This window comes from Palaemon carinicauda, chromosome 31, assembly GCF_036898095.1.
Source record: "Palaemon carinicauda isolate YSFRI2023 chromosome 31, ASM3689809v2, whole genome shotgun sequence".
NCBI lineage: Eukaryota > Metazoa > Arthropoda > Malacostraca > Decapoda > Palaemonidae > Palaemon > Palaemon carinicauda.
In genome coordinates, this window is record NC_090755.1 from 72,399,356 (window position 1) to 72,419,621 (window position 20,266).

Below are 20,266 nucleotides of genomic sequence, written 5' to 3' on the forward strand. Positions count from 1 at the left end.
CACCTGTAACACATCTGCAAGGGAAAATGGCTCCCTTGCAGCTGGAGGGTAAGTTGCGCCTCTAAGGGAAGCAACTAACCCCCAGTACCCTGTAGTTGGCAAGGAGTTGAGCAGTCTGCCCTCCTGCTCGATCGCCCCTTGGAAGAGCGTGAGTGAGGAGCTTTGGAAAGAAGTTTGGGGAAGGAAAAGGAAGAACGCATTTTCCTTGCCCCTGAGGGAGAAAGATCGTGTTTAGCCTTCTTTTTCCCGAGCTGTCCAAACTTCTCCCATTGGGAGGCAGGCCACTCACTACACTATACACAGGGTGAACCCTGCTCGCAACGATGCCCTCTATGCGAAGGACAGTGTGTGGGTTGGTATCCAGCGATGACAAGGTACTACACGCAGCACCCTTGCGCCTGGGACAGGCCTGCATGAAGGCAATCAGAAGCAAGCACACCTGAAAAGCGAAAGAATGATTACAATTTCCAACGACAGCCTTCAGAGAGAGAGAGAGAGAGAGATATGTTTGCTCTACACTGAGCCAAAAGAAAGCGATATAGCTCACAGCTGTGAGAGTATAGAGGTGGCTGGGTAACCCCCAGCCCACCCACTCAGGCGGTTAGGCAGGGTTGCCACCTCGCACTTTTAGTCTAATGGCTACCTTCCAGCTTCGCCGAGATAATCCACATTAATAACTTAAGGTTTGTTAGTATGGGAACAAATAAGTTCTCATAGAATGGCTGAGCTTGTAAAGCTGATGATGGCAGAGGGGGGGGGGGGATCCAATGTCTCATAGTAAAAGGGGTTAAAGAACTAGCAGCTCAAAACTAAATATATTTGTCTTAAAATTTATACATAAAAAAAAAAAAATTCAATATGATGGACAGTAATTTTTAATTAAAGAAAGGGGTTATGGATACAAAACAATGAAGAAAAAACAAGAATTTATTTCTTGATAACCATTAAGGGCCTGGAAAGCTCTTTATTTACATATAAACATCTTTGAAGATACATGACAAACAAAATTAAATAAAGCTTCTGGTCCTTTGATCTCCAAACACTGTATTCACTCATCAGGAAACTGATCAACGTTATAGAGAATAAAAAGCATAATCTGCAATTCCTGCTTACTAACTGTAATATCAAGAGTTGAGGACTCACTTCAATTTCTGGAACAGCGAATTCGTTAGCTGAAAAAAAGGGAGTGTTACAAAATATATCAAATTAATAATCATATTCATATATAAGGCCTCAATTTCTTCTTTGGCTTTTTATACAATTATAAATTTCTTAATTCTTATTTTTTTTTCCTTGCTATGCGTACAAACCAGAGTCCTTTATTATAGGAATTTGCCTTTTGCCTTCAATAATGGTGATAACTTAAAACTTCATGAGAGGTGGTGGTAGTTAACAAGTCCCGCCCCACCGACAACCTATCAAGTTCCCACTTTGAGCTTAAACCTAGGACTTACATGGTGGTTGAGGCAGGAATTCTAACTTGAAATACTTGAATTTGTAAAACAACTATTAGTGATTTGTTCCAACACAAATACAAACCTTCATCTTTTAATAGGAGACATCCTTAAAAAGGAGGAAAGGTTAATTTACACTCCCAGAGAAATCTTAAAGCACTAAGGTCCTGTACAGTAGCTAGAGTGATGACTCCTGTCAATCTTCGCATGGAGATAGGACAAGTGTTAAGCTAGGTCACTATCAGGGACTTAGTACAATCAACGACAAACCTTTATCTGTGTGGTGGGTACTTATCCTCCCAACAGTGGGAGGGTGAGGAGATACTGTAGTTACTCTAAAGCTACTAATTTGTTGACAAAAGCTGCAACAACAAAAGTAGCTTTCCTAAACCCAGTTTCTGATCTAGTTTCTAGAATGTAAAGAATAAGGGATAAGAGGGGCAGTCTAAAGAATAAGGGATAAGAGGGGCAGTCTATCTTGCCAGTCATTTTCGACTTTGTCAAGAGCTTTAACTTGGAAAAATGTTTCCTGTCTCCTGAAGGAGCTTGGTTTGCTACAGTTTGTTGAGCAACTATGTATAGGCCAAGTGTATCCAAGGATCAGAGGTTATATTCCTGTAAGTAAAGGGCAGGGAATCTAGTTTGTTATTACCAAACTCTTAAAAAAAAAAAAAAAAAAAAAAAAAAAAACTGTGCCCCTGACACATTCTTCCTGTTGAGCTGGGATGGGTCCAATGTCAAATTTCATGGGCTCAAACCTGGGATGGTCTTTTCGCCTCCTTGCCTGCAGGAAATGCACTTTTAACTGTTCCACAAAGACAGAAACTATTCCAAGATCTTTTGTCTTATTCCTACCATTGCAGTATGAAGTTGCAGTGTCCTCCCATGACAGGATGGCAAGTGATCACGCTCCAAGCTGGGCACTTCAAGGGCATGACAGCAAGTGATATTGCACCACACTGGCCACTTCAAGGGAAGAGATTAGGAAGGACTAAATCATGAATGGCTTTGGTACTAGGTCCTGGCCACATACTCCTGAACCAAGGTGACGGTGACCTATCCTTCAAAACGACTTCTGACACAGGATAAGTTATGCCATTTACTACTTTCATTGTTAGGAATAGGCTAGTAGAGACTGGTCTTGGGAGTGGAAGTCCTATCTGTTGCCCATACCATAAGCTCCTTAGGATTTTTGCCAATTCTTGTAAAGAATCCAGATAAAGTCCTAGTTGAAAATTTGAATCGAAGGCTGAACAGTATCCTTCACTACGAAGATTGAGGCTCTTCCCTGATGAAGGAAGAATAAGAAAGCCTATCCGAGTACCTTTCAGCGTATGGCATTTTGGTGACGATCAGGCTCATGCCGAGCCTCAATGTCATTGACAGACTTGAGTAATTGGCAAAATGGAGTAGGTGATTAGAACTCTTAGGGAAGTTGGACAGTGTTTTGTCAGTTCTGGCGAAGAAGTCCACATCAAAGTCCTAGTTGAAAGATCTGAATCCAGGGCTGAGAAGTATCCTTCACTACAAAGATTGAGGATCTTCCCCAACAAAGATATATATATGACTGCCAAATCTGATATCTTTCAGAATATAGTGTTTTGAGGGTCATGTAGAGCCTCATTGTCATAATCAGACTTGAGTAATTGGCATAAAAGGAGTGACTAGAATTCCTAGCAATGCTGTGAGACATCCTCAAATATTGGCAACAGACTGGGACTTGGGAGCAGAATACAATAATATTAGTTCCTTGCTTAACTGAATGGTGAGCCAGTCATCCGATGGTATAAGCCAATAGAAAGAAGCCTTTCTGCTAGGCAAAATGAAGGGATCAAAATTAATCCTTACAAAGTGTTTCCTCAAACAATCCTCCTGTCTGGATGTACCTTGCAAACAGTTTTATCATTATCAACTTTCCAATATTGCAGCTGCTCATTATGGGTCTGTGAAACAAGTCACAAACAGTGCATTGCCTTTCGTCAATGCCAGTGCTTTACCAAACTTCATTGGAAAGCTTCTATAGTAGCAACATTACATGCATTATTAATAGATTGAAAAGTAGGTACGTTTCTTCTCTGGATCACATACCCAATATGGATAAAGTACTCCAGTGGGTACCCCATCCCTCCCCAGATACGTCTGTGGACAGCAGATTCCCCCAGAGGAGACGAATCCCACGATGAGGATGCAGCTACCATAGTAAATCACACTGTATTCCAGCCCCAACAAAACCAGAGGGTAAGCGGAACAATGATTAATAACGCTTCAGATAATACTGGAGTGATTGCTGTGAGCCACCAAGAACTAGCCTCTGTCAACAAAATAAGGCTCATAGACAACTCTAAAGAATGCAAACCATTTGGTAATCGTAAACCAAACCGTTAATGTTTTAAAAAATAACAGACTAAAGTTGGGTACCATAGGACTTACGATTCTCTTGATATTGTTCGAGTAATCATTTCTCTCTCCAAGACATTTTCATCAGTCTATCCAAATACAGAACAGGGCAATCCCCACTAGAGGTAGAACAGACGACTGAGCGTTGGCTGGTCTCCTTCAATAATTGAACTGCTACTGATACTCATGCTCTCCAAAGCTAAGGGGCACAAAGTGACTAGCCTTTGGAAAGCATGTCACCATGCAGCAGATAGCATCATAAGAGAACCTGCTTTTGATTGTCAAGGATTTTTCCCAACAACCATGCAAGCACAATGTGGTATCTGATTGCACAAGTACTAAGATCGGGCCTGAGAAGTCACCTGTTACAATTGCTATTGTTGCGAATGAGTTCCAAGATCCAGGAGTCTAATAAAATCTCAAAATCTTTATGCATGGGAAGATCAGTCATAAAACAGTGATTGTTGAAAGATTCCAGCTTGATGGAAGATCTCTGGGGTGTGAAAACTGATGAGAGTTGTTTTAATTCCCTGCTAACTCTCAAAGTAACGCTCACCCAAAAAGCCAGCGCAAATTTCAATTTGAGAAAATAAGCTTAAGGAATCCAGTCTCGAGGGAAAAGAACAAGACTGAAATGTTTGTTTAAATAAAATGCAAAGGTTAGACCACAAGGAAACCTCAGTGCTAGTGAAGGGAAAATTTCGTACCACAACAAGTGATGAGAACAATCATAGCTCCCCTTTTCATTGGTATTGTAGATAGAAAAAGCTGCCAGATATTGTAACCCATAAATCAATGAAAAATGACCATGAATTATCTAAGGGCACAAAAGACCAAACCCAGAGTGACTGGTCGCACAGAAGTGGCAATATGGAATGATGAGAATATGGAATCGTTCAGCAGATATGACTGTCTGCTAACATCGTTACATTTGCGTATCTGGTTGATCATACACTCCAACATGCTCCTCCTGCTTAATTGTTGCATAATTAACTCGGAAGAGAGAAAGGGACAAAAGTAATGCTTATTATCCTTCCTGGGGATGCACAACCACAAGAACAGGGCTGTGATAGCAGGCATGTGAATGACTATAACCTGTTTAGGCTAAAAAAAGTGGACAAGTGGGAAGTTATCTTGTTATTGACTAGTCTTGATGGTTTCCCTATTGTGTGTGGATTATATTGATGCATGGAAGGATCTTAATGTCTGTGTAGAAAATTGAGAAGCAAGTGATAGGCGCCCTGTGACTGACGATACGATAGTATGAAGAGTTAGCAAGAAGGGTCCTATTGTGCAGTGAAGACCAGGAATGTGGAGAACAGTTTGATCTGACATGATGGAGTGTTTCAGTCCCAGCCCGTATGCTTTGGAGAAGGCAGTACATTCCACCCTGTTGTCCACTTGCATCCTTCCACTGCTCATATGAAAGGGTAACTTTTACACCATGATCCTTCAGATATGCTGTAGCCTTCCTTGGTGGTGACCTCAGCATCTCTAAAGAACTGTCTTAGGATGGGAAAGAGGGCTGTACCCTTTATCCTAGATCAAGGGTTCACATGCTTGTAACAGGTGCAAGAACAACTGTATCATGTACTGCTCAGAGATGGGTATGATCCCAATACATACCATCCTTGTGAACAAGATTAAAGATAGATCAGCAAACACAGTGATGTTGATCAGTCGTCTGCAGGTGAATTAGCAGCGCTCAGTCAAGGCAAGGAAATGGGGGGGGGGGGGGAAATAGGGCTCCGCTGCCTTCCTCTTCTAACATTTCTGAAAATTAGAAAAATCTGGCTTTGCTACTCTAAATTGCTGGAGGTTTAAGTAAATTAAGATTTGTGGTCTGTGCAGACCTAGGAAGAGTGGTTGTAGGCAATCTATTGTACTTAGACAAAGGATTATTCAAGTCTGAATGACTATAGGCTTTTGAGATAGTGGCTATCTGGTTTCCAATAGAAGTTGGAATTGCAGCACCTTTATTTAGTGCACAGGGATAAGTGTTCCGAATGAGCACCAGCGAGATCATGAGTAGGGATGGCTGTGCATTCTGTGATGTCAGCACGTTCAGGAAGTGAATCAGTGCGAGTAGGCAATGAGCAGCAGCATGATCAGTGCAAGGATGTACATGGATAGCAGCATGGTAACATTGATAGCTAGCAAGATCACTCGCAGGGATGGCACCGCATTCCATGACAACAGCTTGCATGTATGATTACACATATGGCTGTAACACGTGGAGCTGAAACGTCGGTAGAAACTGTAATAACTTTTGCTTACTGTAAGGATTATTGAGAGAGAGAGAGGTTTTGAATTTGCAGTCGGGCGAATCGGCCAAACCTGTAAACTAGAATCCACTGCAAATAACTGTCGATGTCCCAAAACTGCCTTAAAAAGATTGTGATGTTTCCTTAACGAGCCAGGAAGATTTTTCTCTGGAGAAAAATCAGGGTGTGGACCTCTTTGTGTACGAGGTAAGCCAGACTGTATGCGTGCAATCAAGAAATAATCTGCACCTTCCGAGAGGGCAACCTCCGTATGGGGAGAATGAATTAATGATTTGAAGTTCTCTGGCATCCTGACTGGGAGAGGTAGCGTTAATATCAGCTATGTGGGGTGTTCTCGGCTGGGAATGAGATATTTTCAATACTTTGATTGTAGTGAAATCCCCCTGCTTAGTAAAATCTGAAATAAATTTATGTTCACCACGGAGCACACTAGTGGGAGGAATCTAATTTATCAAATAAACCCATATAACTGACTCAGAAGTTTGTATCTGTGTAGGAAAAATGAATGGGAAAAAAAAGATAAAAAAAAAATAGAACTCATCCCCAACTTTCATTTCTTTTTCATCTTTTAAAGCTACTAGCTACTACTGCTTTTTCATTTCTATTCGTTACTGCTTTTTCATTTCTATTCGAATAAAAAACCTGCGGTATTATTTAAATATCTTGCTCAAGAGCAAATGTTCCTTGATACTCTAAGAATACAACCCAACCATAAAAAAGAAACAGGATAACCAAAGTAAATGCAAATACAACACTACATAAAATTCATGTTACAGCAAATACAGCATATTACACAAAATTTAGGTTACTAAACCTCTAATCATGTTCTCAATCTTATTCTAGCATCAGCAGAGAGCCAAATCTGAATATCTATTGCAGATATATTTGTAAGCAATATTAACAGAAGCCATTTATGTCTCAAAGGACCAAATTCAGGGTAAAAGGAATTAATACTCTAAACATAACTTACACAATGATCAATGCAGTGTAGGTAGTCAAACAGTTCTTCACTGCAGGTCTCTTCTGTTCTTGTGCGTGACGATACTCTGTCATTACATTCATTGTATTTCTCACTTAGAGACGCACAGTGTTTGGAATTTCCACATTCTACCTTCAATGAATCTAAAGGATCCTGTAAATAATGGAAATCATCATGATTAGATTTACCGGATTGGAATTCAGGGCTGTAAGGCCCAGGCAACTTGCTGAACACTGCAGTTGTAGCATGATGTAAAAGTTAAGAGGTTGGACAATTCTCAATATGCTGGAAGATAGGAAGAGGGAAAAGAAGAATGCTTGAGAGTTGCCAGGGGGGAAAAGGATCCTATAAATACTCAAGTAAAGCCAACAATGCACCACTTGAACTTTTCATATCAAGAGCCTTCAACTAAGCACAACTGATTAATGAATACTTGGAAACTTGACCCTACAAAGGAAAACTTGTGTAATTTTTATTCTACAGAAATGAAGTACCGCATGAGTGAGATTCAAGTGAGCAAACTAATTCAACATTGATCCTTGACCAAGCAAAATGAAGAAAACATTTAAAAGAATTATGCACCATGGGTTACATTTTACTGTCACACAACATTTAAGTGGAGTACAGTAGAACGAACTCTTACTCAACTTCTCTAAAAACCAACCTGGATGAACTTGTAACAAGTAAGAATCAGGGAGAAGTGTCTATACGCTGTGTAAAGTGTTTATATAAAGATCTTTTTCACAGATTTGTCTTTAGTAACCCCATATCAATAACAAATTCACCTTATGGACATATTGGGATTACAATGTGACAAATCTCACCATTTTTGCTAAAATTACATATTTAAAATTTTTTGCTGTCATTTTGAAGCTGATTAGTTGTACTTTGGGGAGGTATTTCAATAAAGTAAGGTACCTGTCTTCCCCTTGCCCTTCTACTAACTAAACCACTCACTGCCCTTGACATTAAAAGGAGACCCAAAGATAGAAATAACCTACATGAAAGTAGTAGAAAAAGCAAGTGTTATATCAAGTATACATCAACAAACTAGAGTAACTATAGTGCTGTTTGGTAGCTAGCTCCAGCTTGATCTACCTCAAAGGTAAGAGTTGAACTATTCTTCAATACATTAAATTTACATTCTAAATTAAAGTATTACTTCCATACATACCTTCAAATATGACAAATTCGTAGATAATTTGTATTTTTCCTAACTATACAAACCTTAGCTATTTAAATAGGGGTATTACTTTCGGCGTAGCTGAAATGACGAGCCATTAAAATTTAACGAGGGTTCACTACCCACACCGCTGGTTAGCCCGGGTAGGGGAGGGTAGCAATAAACTCAGGGACGAAGCTGAACGTTACCTCCCCCCATCCCCTTGAATGGGCAATGTCATACGAGAGACCATGAAGTTCGCTGACTCGCTTGGCCGAAGCCAAAGCTAGCAGGAACACGTCTTCCAGGTTAGGTGGCGATCCGATACCTGGCGTAATGGTTCATACGGAGGTCTCTTAAGAGACCTGAGAACTCGAACCACGTTCCATGGGGGGAGGTCTCAATTCAGACTCAGGGCAGGTAAGTTCATAACTATGTATGAGTAGAGAAAACTCTAGCGATGAAGAAATGTCCATTCCTTTCAGCCTGAAGGCTAGACTTAAGGCTGAGCGATAGCCTTTCACTGCCGAGGCTGAAAGGCGCATTTCTTCACGCAAATATACGAGGAACTCCGCTATTGTTGGAATAGCGGCATTGAGTGGAGAGATACCCCTTCCACGACACCACTCACAGAAGACTTTTCACTTTGCCTGGTAGACTGCTGCAGATGACTTTCGCAGGTGTCCAGACATCCTGACAGCAACTAAATGCGAAAATCCTCTCTCAGAGAGGAGATGCTGGATAGTCTCCAGGCGTGAAGTCGTAGCGAAGCTACAGCTTTGTGGAAGATGTTGGCATGTGGTTGCTTGAGAAGATTGTGTCGTGGAGGGAGCTCTCTTGGTAGCTCCGTTAGAAGTTGCAGAAGGTCCGGGAACCATTCCGCATGATGCCATAGCGGAGCTATGAGGGTCATTGAGAGATTGACCGATGTTCTGGTCTTGTTGAGCACCCTCTTCATCAGACAGAACAGGGGAAAGGTGTAAACGTCGATGTTGTCCCACTGTTGCTGGAAAGCATCTTGCCAGAGAGCCTTTGGGACTGGGGACCAGTACAGCGGGAGCCTGAAGTTCAGGGCCGTTGCAAACAGATCCACAGTCGGAAAACCCCACAAAGTCAGGACTTTGTTGGCTACTAGATGATCCAAAGACCACTCGGTACTCGGTATCTGAGACGCTCTGCTCAGGTTGTCGGCGAGCACATTCCTTTTGCCTGGAATGAAGCGTGCCGATAGTGGTATCGAGTGGATTTCGGCCCATCTCAGTGTCTACTGCTAGATGGGATAGCTGCTGTGAAAAAGTACCTCCTTGTTTGTTGATGTAAGCCACTACTGTGGTGTTGTCGCTCATCACTACCACAGAGTGACCCGCCAGGTATTGTTGGAACTGTTGAAGGGCCAGAAAGACGGCCTTCATCTCTAGGAGATTTATATGGAGATACTTTTCTGACTCTGACCACAGGCCTGAGGTCGTGTAGTGCAGCATGTGGGCCCCCCACCCTTTCTTTGAAGCGTCCGAAAACGGCATCAAATCCGGGGGGAGGACGAGAAGATCCACTCCCTGTCGTAGGTTCTCGTCTGCCACCCACCACTGGAGGTCTGTCAGTTCCGCCGATCCCATAGGGATCAGGACGTCCGAGGAATCGTGACCTTGATTCCACTGGGACTTGAGTCGCCACAGGAGGCGCCCGTTGGGAACTAGACGAGCCAACGATGAAAGGTGACCAAGGAGACGTAACCACGATTGGGCTGGAAGTTCCTCTCGTCTGAGAAAAGGACTTACGACCTTTCTCAGTCTTGCTATCCTGTCGTCTGATGGGAAGGCTTTATGGAGATTGGTGTCTATAACCATCCCTAGATATACCAGTCTTTGAGTGGGAAGCAGTGAGGACTTCTCGAGATTTACCAAGATCCCCAGATCCTGGCAAAGTCTCAGAAGTTTGTCCCGGTGTTGTAGAAGGGATGACACCGGGTCTACTAGGATTAACCAGTCGTCCAGATAACAGAGGAGACGGATGCCAATCCTGTGTGCCCATGAAGATATTAGGGTGAAAACTGGTGAAAACCTGTGGTGCTGTGGAGACCGAAGCACAGCACCTCGAACTGGTACATTTTGTTGTCTAGGCTGAATCTTAAGTACTTCCTTGAAGACGGATGGACTGGGATCTGGAAGTACGCGTCCTTCAGATCCAGTATACACATGAAGTCTTGCGGTCTCACTGCTAGTCTGACCGTGTCTGCCGTCTCTATGCTGAACGGAGTTTGTTTGACAAACTTGTTCAGAGCTGAGAGGTCGATGACTGGTCTCCAGCCTCCAGACGCCTTCTTTACAAGAAAGTGTCGACTGAAGAAGCCTGGAGACTCGTCGAGGCCCTCTTGGAGAGCACCCTTCTTCAACAGGGTCTGGACTTCTGCCCGAAGGGCCAGCCCCTTTGCCGATCCCATGGCAAAGGAGCTCAATGACACTGGATTCATCGTTAGGGGAGGTAGAGATGTTGTGAACAGGACGCGATATCACTGACTGATTACGGAAATCATCCAGGAATCGGCCCCGAGTTGCTGCCACCTGTCTGAGCAACTTTGTAGGCATCCCTCACTAGTGGACATGCAGGGAGACTGCCAATCCTAGCGTTTGCAGCCTTGGCTGCTCCCTCTAGGATTCTTACCTTCCCTGGAGGACTTTTTGCCTTTCCTATCCTTGACAGGAAAGGGCTTAGACCACTGTCTTCGCTGCTGTCGTTGGTTTTGCGGTCTTGGTTGGACGGGACTGCTGGGGTGCTGGAGGCTTATAGGGCTTGGATGTCAAAGCCCTATGAAGGAGGGAGTCTTGGTGAGACTTCCTCCACCTCTCAGCGGCCTGTTCCACATCCTTAGGCTCAAACAGGATGGATCCTTCTAAGGAAGAATGTCTGAGCCTATTGATCTTGGTGCTAGGGACCTTCTGATGGAATCTCTCAGCCACCGCATCCCGATGTTTCAGGATGCCGCTTGCCCACAAGTTCGAGACTTGGTAGGCCAGAAACTCGATCGTGCGAGTGCCTGAGAGTAGGAATGTCTCCATAGCTTTCCTGGTACGTCTTGGAGAAATCCTCAGAGCATATCAGGATACCTAAGGTCCCTAACCAGATGTCCAGCCACGAAGTGGCTTGCACAGCACACTTCGGAACCTTCTCTTGGTTAAGGATCTCGGTTGCCGAGAACGAGACCTGCCGGTTGGAGTGTCTCTCAAGAGGGACTCCCCTGGTAAGCTCTTCCAACGAGTGGTGGAGAGGAAGAGCTAAACAAGGCTCCTGAGAGATCTCAAAGTACCTCCTCCGCTGTACGCAAGGAGGTGGAAGGAGCTTGTTGGCGGCACTGGAACGGTTGGAGGAGGACATCTCGGAGAGCTGTAGAGCGATCTTGTCTCTAGTACAGTACTCTTAACCCCCTTGAGACCAGGGCAGAGCTGCACTGGTCTTAGAGGGTTTCTGAGTCAGAAAACCCGTTGAGAGCCCTCATTAGAGTCAGAACTTGCCAAAACGCATGTTCTTCTGACTCTTGCTGTTCTCCTCCTGATGCCGGACTTGCAGCGAAGTCTTCTGTCCCCAAAGGCTCTTCTTGGGGAGAGTCGCGGACGTACTCCGAGTGGCTAATTGGCTCCGTCCTTGGTCTTGTAGAGGACTTTGGTAAAGTCTTAGAATCCTTCGATTCCTTCCTGGGAAGGATGTCGGATTCTAACATCGAAGATGGTAAGCTCCTTCCAGCCCCCACTCGAAAAGACCTCTCAGCGCGAGGAGAGGTTTCCTTCATTGGTGAGATGGGGGGAAAATCTCACCTCACGTGATTCCCCTGATGATGGGAATTCCTCGTCTGATAGGGAAGGAGAGATCTGGGGGAGTAAAGGGACCTGCCTCGTAGGCTTGCGTGGAGACAACTTAGCCCTTGGAGAAGTTATCGCATCCGGAACTCCTCTTTTCCTCTTCAGAGGGGTAGAGACAGCCAAGGCTCTGTGACCTAATTCAGAGAAAACAGGCTTGAACGCCTGTGTAACTGCTCTGATTAGTGCAACGAACCAAGCCTGTTGGCTGATAGACGCGATGTCAGACACCCCCTTTGAAGGGCCAGGGATAGAAGGATCCCTGGGAGGAGTTCCTATAAGTGGTTCGCCTGGAAAGATTTAGGGATCCTGGACCCTTCTGGATGTCCCTTCCGCCGTAATACGTGCTGTTATGCGTTTGCGGGGAGGGGAATGAGGCGATGGCGACCTTGCCGTGCGTTGTTGAGCAGTCTCTCACGGAGGAGGATATTGACGCTCGGGCGATAGAGAATACCAGGAATCGCTTGCGGGAGACTGCTGGTGCGGGTGCGCGGGAGACTGATGGAGCACAGAAGCGCGCGGGAGACTGTAGGAGCACAGGGGAGCGCATGGGAGACTAATGGCGTGCGTCAAAGAATATTCGCGCGCAGGATCAGGGCGTTGAATGCGCGGGCGAGAGTTCGCGCGCCCCTGAAGAAGCCGTAGGGCGAGCACGCGCATGAGAGATACCCCTTGCGCGTGGGAGCGCAGTTGAAGCCTGTGCTGCTCGTGGGCACGTCAGAATGGTGGCACGCAACTGCAGGAAAGGATGAGCGAGGGCGAGCACGCGCTTATCCTCATGGATGCGTGCAGGTGACTGCGAGTGTCGGCGTGCTGGAGAAAATTGGCGGGTAGGCGAGTGATGGCATGTTGGCGCGTGGGAGAAGTCAAGATAGACTTCCCAACAGCGCCCAGATCAGAAGATCGTGTGCCCGCAGGAGAGGTGACTGCTGGGCGTGGGCGAGCGCTGGCGCGCAGGAGGTTGATGACACGTAGGCGAGGGTTGGTGCGCAGCTGGGCGTGGGCGCGCTTGCTCAGGCAAAGCCTGGCACGCAGGAGAACGTGGGCGCGTATGCTCAGCATAGCGCGAGGGAAATATGCACGCGTTGGCGCATGCGCCTTTGATGCCCTGTATTAGAGTTAGAAGAGGATGCCTGACGAGCGTGGAGGTCAGGTTTCGTTGGCGCGTAGAGTGCATCAGCATCCAGGAACGGCGACGGCAGGTCGGCAGGTCTGTCGGGTGGAAGGTCGACGTGTCCTTTGAAAGGACGACCTTCCACCGAAGGGGATCGCGAACGATCTGCAAAGAGGTCCAGGACCAAAGCATGAACAGTCGGTGATCGATGACGAGGCTCCTCTGTGGAGGACTGCAACGAAGATGTAGAACCAAAGAGGCGCCTCCTCAGCGCAGGTGAAGGAAGGCCTCTCTGGCGAAGAGAAATGGGAGCCTTGCAACGAATACGCCCTCTAAGAGCCGTGCGGTCAGCAAGCTGACCTTCTGCAGTCCTCCAAAGAGGAGTCTGTGTAAGTGAACTACCCCGGGCGAGAGAAACACTAGCTGAAGAGACTGTTGGACTTAGTTGAACAGGAACGGGAGAAACTAAGCTGTCAGCTACTGTAGGGTTTGAAGAGGCAGAGGTAATGGGAGATACCGCATTGGATACCTCTGACCACAATGTCGACAATCGATAGAGGATAAACCTCTGCCGGAGGTGGCGATTACTTGACAGCGGCACCCAATCGGATGTAGTGAAGTAAGACTTCCTTGGAGGGCGAACCCTCGAGCCCCAAGGAAGACCAAACCTGAAAGAGATGGATTAGTGATACATCCTCCCCCGGGGGGAGAGGTGGAGCTGCTTTGCTAGGGGAAGCAACGCCAACTTTCGAACCACGAGCTTGGAAAACAGTACAATGGTCTACGCTACCACTCGACAGCCTCTCGAAAGAGACCGACCGAGTGGGAGCTTCGGAGGTGGTTTGAGCAACGGAAGAAGAGGCCTTGGGTTTTTCTCCTGTCAAAGAAACCTTCGAAGGAGAAATATCCCGTCTGGACTACTTCTTCCATCACCGCGAAAACCTCTCCCACTGGGAGGTAGACCACTCCCTGCACTCACTATACCTTATTATCGCTATCACACCGTTGACCTCTACAGTAGGGCAAAGGGTGTGAGGGTCTGTTTCGACCACCGGCATGAATGTTCCACAGGGGCGATCGGGTAATCCAGGACAGGTGCGCATAATAGCAGAGGCCAACTTTACACACAACTGTCAAAAAGAGAAAGCAAAAAAGCATTAATGGCTGCCAATGAGCGGCGAGGATGACAGCGGACATGTCCGACTACCATCCGAGCCGAGAGCAAAGAGAGTTCAAGCACAGGTGTGTGTGTGTGAGGGGGGGGGGGGTAGCAAGCTACCCTCCCCTAGCCCCCTAACTAGCGGTGTGGGTAGTAAACCCTCGTTAAATTTTAATGGCTCGTCATTTCAGCTACGCTGAAAGTAATACCCCTATTAAAGTGTGGTTTGTATTCCAGTTACGGAACAAACTAAAATTTCATAACCAACCACAAACAAATCCAGTATACCTGTGTTATTATAGCAATCACTATCATATCTCAATGCTTCGAGAAGATAGACCCTATAATAACTAGGGATCACAAAGAGTAAATAATGTTTCCTGCAATCTACAGTATGAAAAATAAAACAGTAACAATGTAAGTACTGTAAGCATATTTATGAGTTTTGTATATAGCACTAACAAACATACATTATCAGCGTATCTATGTCATCTTATGCTCGTAATTAGTTTTTTTTGAGAGCTTGATAATCAGGTTAACGTTCAAACAAAATCTTGTTAAAAAAAGGTTAACAAATATATACATACAGTATTGTATATTTTTCAATTTTCTTAAAATTGTAACCCTGAGCTTCACTTCTGGCATTGGTAATAGCCACCCCACCCCAAAAAGTAATCCTTGTCATCATATAAAGGGATTATTATATGTTCAATAGTCTAATTCATTCCTGTTTATTGGCCAAGTATATATCTTCCAAATCATTGAATGGGGAAGAGAAGTTTTTAAATAATTTTCAAAACAATGGTTCATTTGCAAAAGGATACATTAACCCAAAATAGGGAATAATCTTACCATCCTACATTGGATCCTTCTCTCTGGTTACGGTTCATCTTCCCTTTGCCTATACACACACCAAATACTCTTAAACTATTCTTTACATATTCTCCTCTATCTTCATACACCTGACAACACTGAGATTACCAAACAATTCTCCTTAACTATTGTACTGTAATTGTCCAGTGGCCACTTTCCTCTTGCCAAGGGGGGAGAAGAGAATAGCTATGGTAAGCAGCTCTTCTAGGACACTCCAAAACCAAACCATTGTTCTCTATTCTTTGGTACCATGGTCTTCCACTGTCTTGGGTTAGAGTTCTCTTACTTGAGGGTATAGTCAGGCTCACTATTCTGAGGGTATAGTCAGGCTCACTATTCTATCTTATTTCTCTTCCTCTTGTTTTATTCAAGTTTTTGTAGTTTATATAGAAAATAATTATTGTAACATTTTTACTGTTTTTAAAATATTCTATCTAACCTTGTTTCCTTTTCTCATTGGGATATTTTCCGTTGGAGTCCTTATGCTTATAGCATCCTGCTTTTCCAACTAAGGTTGTAGCTTAGCAAGTAATAATAATAATAATGTCTTTAGCGCATTGAGGTAATTAAAAGGGGTGCACGTGGCTGACTAGCACCATCCAAATTCCTGTCAAAGACGTCACTTTCGACCTTCGGCCAAAGACAGAAAGGTGGTTGAGGTGGGAAGTTTCACTATAAAGGACTCAGGTTGTAAAGAAGGGAAAAAATTATTCTATAATTCATTATTTGTTCCTTTGTATATACAAACTTTCCATTCTTTAAAACAGACTTGCTCACTGATGAGTAGGAACTTGAAGAACCAAACTGATGGGGTCTTATTCTTCCCCGGAATATTCCAGTCTTCCCAGTCCAATACAATGAGAAGACTTCAGCAAAAAGTTTTAATTCTTTCATTCTACCTTGTTTTGAGTATTGTTCTCCTGTCTGGTGTTCAGCTGCTGATTCTCATCTTAATTTGTTGGAGAGAAACTTACGGTCTATTAAATTTCTTATTCCTGATCTAGATATTAATCTCTGGCACCGTCGTTCAATTAGTTCATTATGCATATTGCATAAGATTTTTCATAACTCTGACCATCCTTTACAGTCAGATCTCCCTGGACAATTCTATCCTGTTTGTAACACTAGGCAGGCAGTTAATTCTAATAGCCAGGCCTTCTCCATCACGAGGCTCAATACTACACAGTACTCTAGAAGTTTTATTCCAGCTGTGACCAAGTTGTGGAATGATCTCCCTAATCGGGTGGTTGAATCAGTAGAACTTCAAAAGTTCAAAGTTGGAGCAAATGCTTTTTTGTTGACCAGGCGGACATGAGTTTTTATAGTTTATTTATGACATATTTGTTTTTGATGTTGTTAATAGTTTATATATGACATGTCTGTTTTGACGTTGTTACTTATTTTAGAATGATTTATTGTTAATTTGTTCTCTTCATTTATTTATTTCCTTATTTCCTTTCCTCACTGGGCTATTTTTCCCTGTTGGAGCCCCTGGGCTTATAGCATCTTGCTTTTCCAACTAGGGTTGTAGCTTGGATAGTAATAATAATATTAATAATTGTCGATCTGCCCCTCACATGGTTGAGTATCCTGATAGGGCCTAGCCTACACCTGGTACATAACTGGTATGTGGTCAATGAAGGAATCTTTCTCTACTAAAGAGTTGCAGACTGGAGTGAAATCCCTTATCAAGGGAGGATAAAGAACTAATAGTCATGGATCTAGTTTGATAAGGATGTTGCTTAGAAGTGCAGCTTACCTTTCCAGCATCAATGTCAGATCCAGCAGTACGACTGCTCCATCTCAGAGAGAGAGAGAAGAAGGAAAGAAGTCAGTCATTCTACCTTTCATTCTAGAGGGACGTCTATATATTACCACTGACAAGATGCTATCCGTCCCTTAAAGGAACTGGGTCAGCTACTACTTGAGCAGACATCACAGGACAAATGCGTCCATGGACTTATGGGTATACTTCCATAAGTAAAAGATTTTGAAGGTGGTTCAGCACTCTGACTCCTGACTTCAACACATGGCCAACTACAAGATTCCTCTTGAAGGCTAAGGTGGTACCTATACCCCTGAATTTGTAGCTTTAGCCCGAGCTGGTACCTCGGCTATCTCGGTACTGAAGGCATATACCCTACGGATCATCTCAAGAAGACAAAAAAGGGACAGTGTTCTTTGACAACTCCTATTTGGTTCTGACGATGTTTACAATCAGGCCAAAGATGTCGATTCCTCTTCAGTTAGCAATGCTGGGCCCTCATGGAAACAAAACCATCTCCTCTTAATTATCAACGGATAAAGCTCATATGGGATAGGCATTATAGCATTGAGAACAAGTCACATCCCATTTTGGGAGCTTGAGATCCCCAGGTGGGCAAGACTGCCTGAAGCAGAGGAAAACTAGGAAGTCCATGACCTGGGCTAAAGATGGTCTGAGTAAGGAAGTACTGGATAGTTGCTAACTATGAAGTGCAAGCAACTTCATGGACTGGTGCCACCTCTGAAGGCGAGCCATACGGTTTGTCCTCTCGGGACCTTGACTAAAGGTGCGAACATATCCAGATCAACTAGGGTGGCAAATCAGGCTGAAAGGAGAAAAACCTTAGGAGTACAGGTGATCACGTTCAAGTGTTCGAAGAAGTCCATGAACACAGGCCCATGGGGCTGGAAAAAAAAAAAAAGAGAGAGAGAGAGAGCGCGCGCTTCCCATTAAGTCATATTGCAAAAAAAAAAAAAAAAAAAAAAAAAAAAAAACGCTTTCTACTATGAAAGAATGTAGGGACAACTCTGATTTCACAACTTACCCCTGGCAATTAAGCTATCTGGTTATATTCCTTTAATCCAGAATGCACCTGACTGACAACTCTACAGTCTGCTATAACGCACAGACATGGATCTGCTTTGTCAGCTTGCAAAGGGGGAAGAAAAAGGACTCCTTGTCTGTTGACGTAGGCTACAACATTAACGTTGTTGCTCATCAACACTATTGAGTGCCCTCAAATGATCTTGGAATACTTGCAGAGCTATAAACACTGCTTGCAATTCCAGGGCAAAGTGCAGATTTCTTCTACAGACCACACGCCCAAGGCAAACAGCTCATCTGGATCTACAGCCGGAGAGGAGTCGAGTGAAGACTCCCAAGGTGAGGATTTCCTTGTCCAACCATCAGGCAAAATCTGCCCATGCCTTCTGTTCCACTGGAACAGGATGATGCAGGGAATCCCTGGAAGTCATTCAGTGAGGTTTGAAACTACTAAATGGATCTCTAGTGGAAGAGCCTGTTGGAGGAGCTTGTGAGGAACAAGCTGCTGCAGTGAGGAAAGGTGGCCGAGAAGAATATGCCAGCACTGAGGTGTAAGTACTGTCTAGGTGATGCAATCATCTCATGGAAAGGCATTTACGGCTGCTGTGTCTATCAGCATACCCAGATACTTCACCTCTGCTTAGGTATGAGATTCAACTTACAATTTAACAATTAGCAAATAGTGAAAGGCGAGAAGCCTGCCTTGATCCTGTTACAGCAGCCTCTGTTGCCCATCTCAATCTTGTAGCAAATACCTCACAGAGGAAGCAAGGATCAGTCACGAGTTACATCAACATACTTCTCCTGTGCAAGTGAACCCATGCTGCTATGCTACCAGAGTGAAAAGCTGGGGAGCAGTACACAGTCCAAAACACAGGGTCTTGAACCGGTACACTGTAACATTGATGAAGAAGCATAAGTACTTCCGAGAGGATTGATCAATGAAAGCATAAAGTTTCCTCTCATGGAACTCTGTACAAACTGTACCATTTTCATCCTTAACTTTTTTTTAACATACTAGTTCAGAAAAGATGATCACCAGTCACCAGCCTCCAAGTCGACTTCACAAAGAAAAGTTGACTGTAGAAACCTGAAGACCAATCTACCAACAAAGCTAGGGCTTTCTGTGATGTTTGAGGATCATTAGTAAACACCATTGCTCTGCAAGATGTTGAGGGGGGCTACATTGTCCCAATCCCTACCAAAGACTCTTCCCCGTGTGTACCAGTTTGCCCAATGGCATGCCATCTATCCCCTACTTATGGTAGCAGGGTGGGGGGGGATGCTGATATTAGCACCTCCCTCCAATTAGGGTCTAGACAAGGTCACAACTGCTTTTAACCCATGATCCCACAAAATCCTAGGGCACTGCCAATTCATCAGTCCTGCAAAACATTTCACTTCTTCACATGGCAGCCTGCACCAAAGTGTTTCAGAAAATTGGAGCTACTTCTGGACCAAATTGTTTTGAAAATCACGAAACCCAAGCGGTCCTCCTTTTTATCAACTCAATGCGGTTGGACATGCTAAAGTGGTCACTCCCTCTCCACCCAACTGCATAGACTTCTGTACTTCTCCAAAGAGTCTGGGGTCAATTATTACGTCATTCTTGTGAAGTACATTGCCGCGCCCGACTACCACCAGTCATGCAACAAGACTGCTTGGAAGGTAGCCATGGCAAAAGACACCAAGGCTGCCAACTTTATTCTTCCCAAGAGGAATTCCTCCCAACTGTATGCACATTCGAGGATCAACCTGATGTGGTGATGACGCAGCAGACTCGCATATGGAACCTTGCCTACTTCGGGAGTGCAGGATAAAAAAACACACTAAAATAGCTCTTATATATTTATAAACAAAGGCTAGAATCCCAAAGACTTTGTTGGTTGGCTCAAAAAAGCAGGAGGCGGTAAGATTTTTTATTGAAATTTACTTAGTTTGAACTGTGTGATATACTGTACAACCATGTGCTATACTCTTTTATATCTTAGCTTACTATAATAATAATAATAATGAAGATGTATTCTGACCTCGGTGTATTACCAGGCCTGTTTTGACATATAATATCATTGCAGCGAAAGGGTTAAGAACAGAACCCATAATGTTATTGGGGGTAATCATCAGGGAGACGACGATCTGAAGTATCAATCAAAGCAGAGATAAAGGTGCAAAAGTGAAATGTC

General features: G+C 44.2%; 1 protein-coding gene across 1 annotated transcript in view; it reads right to left on the reverse strand.

Annotated features, from left to right (window-relative positions):
* Window positions 1-909: 909 nt before the first annotated feature.
* LOC137624534 (cytochrome b-c1 complex subunit 6, mitochondrial-like) overlaps window positions 910-20,266 on the reverse strand; it is a 34,710-nt gene continuing 15,353 nt past the window's right edge. The window contains exons 3-4 of the mRNA XM_068355408.1: window positions 7,107-7,268; window positions 910-1,172 (exon numbers count right to left, since the gene is read on the reverse strand). Of these exons, the coding sequence (XP_068211509.1) occupies window positions 1,140-1,172; window positions 7,107-7,268 (195 nt within the window). The 3' untranslated portion in view covers window positions 910-1,139. The remainder of the gene's footprint in view (window positions 1,173-7,106; window positions 7,269-20,266) is intronic.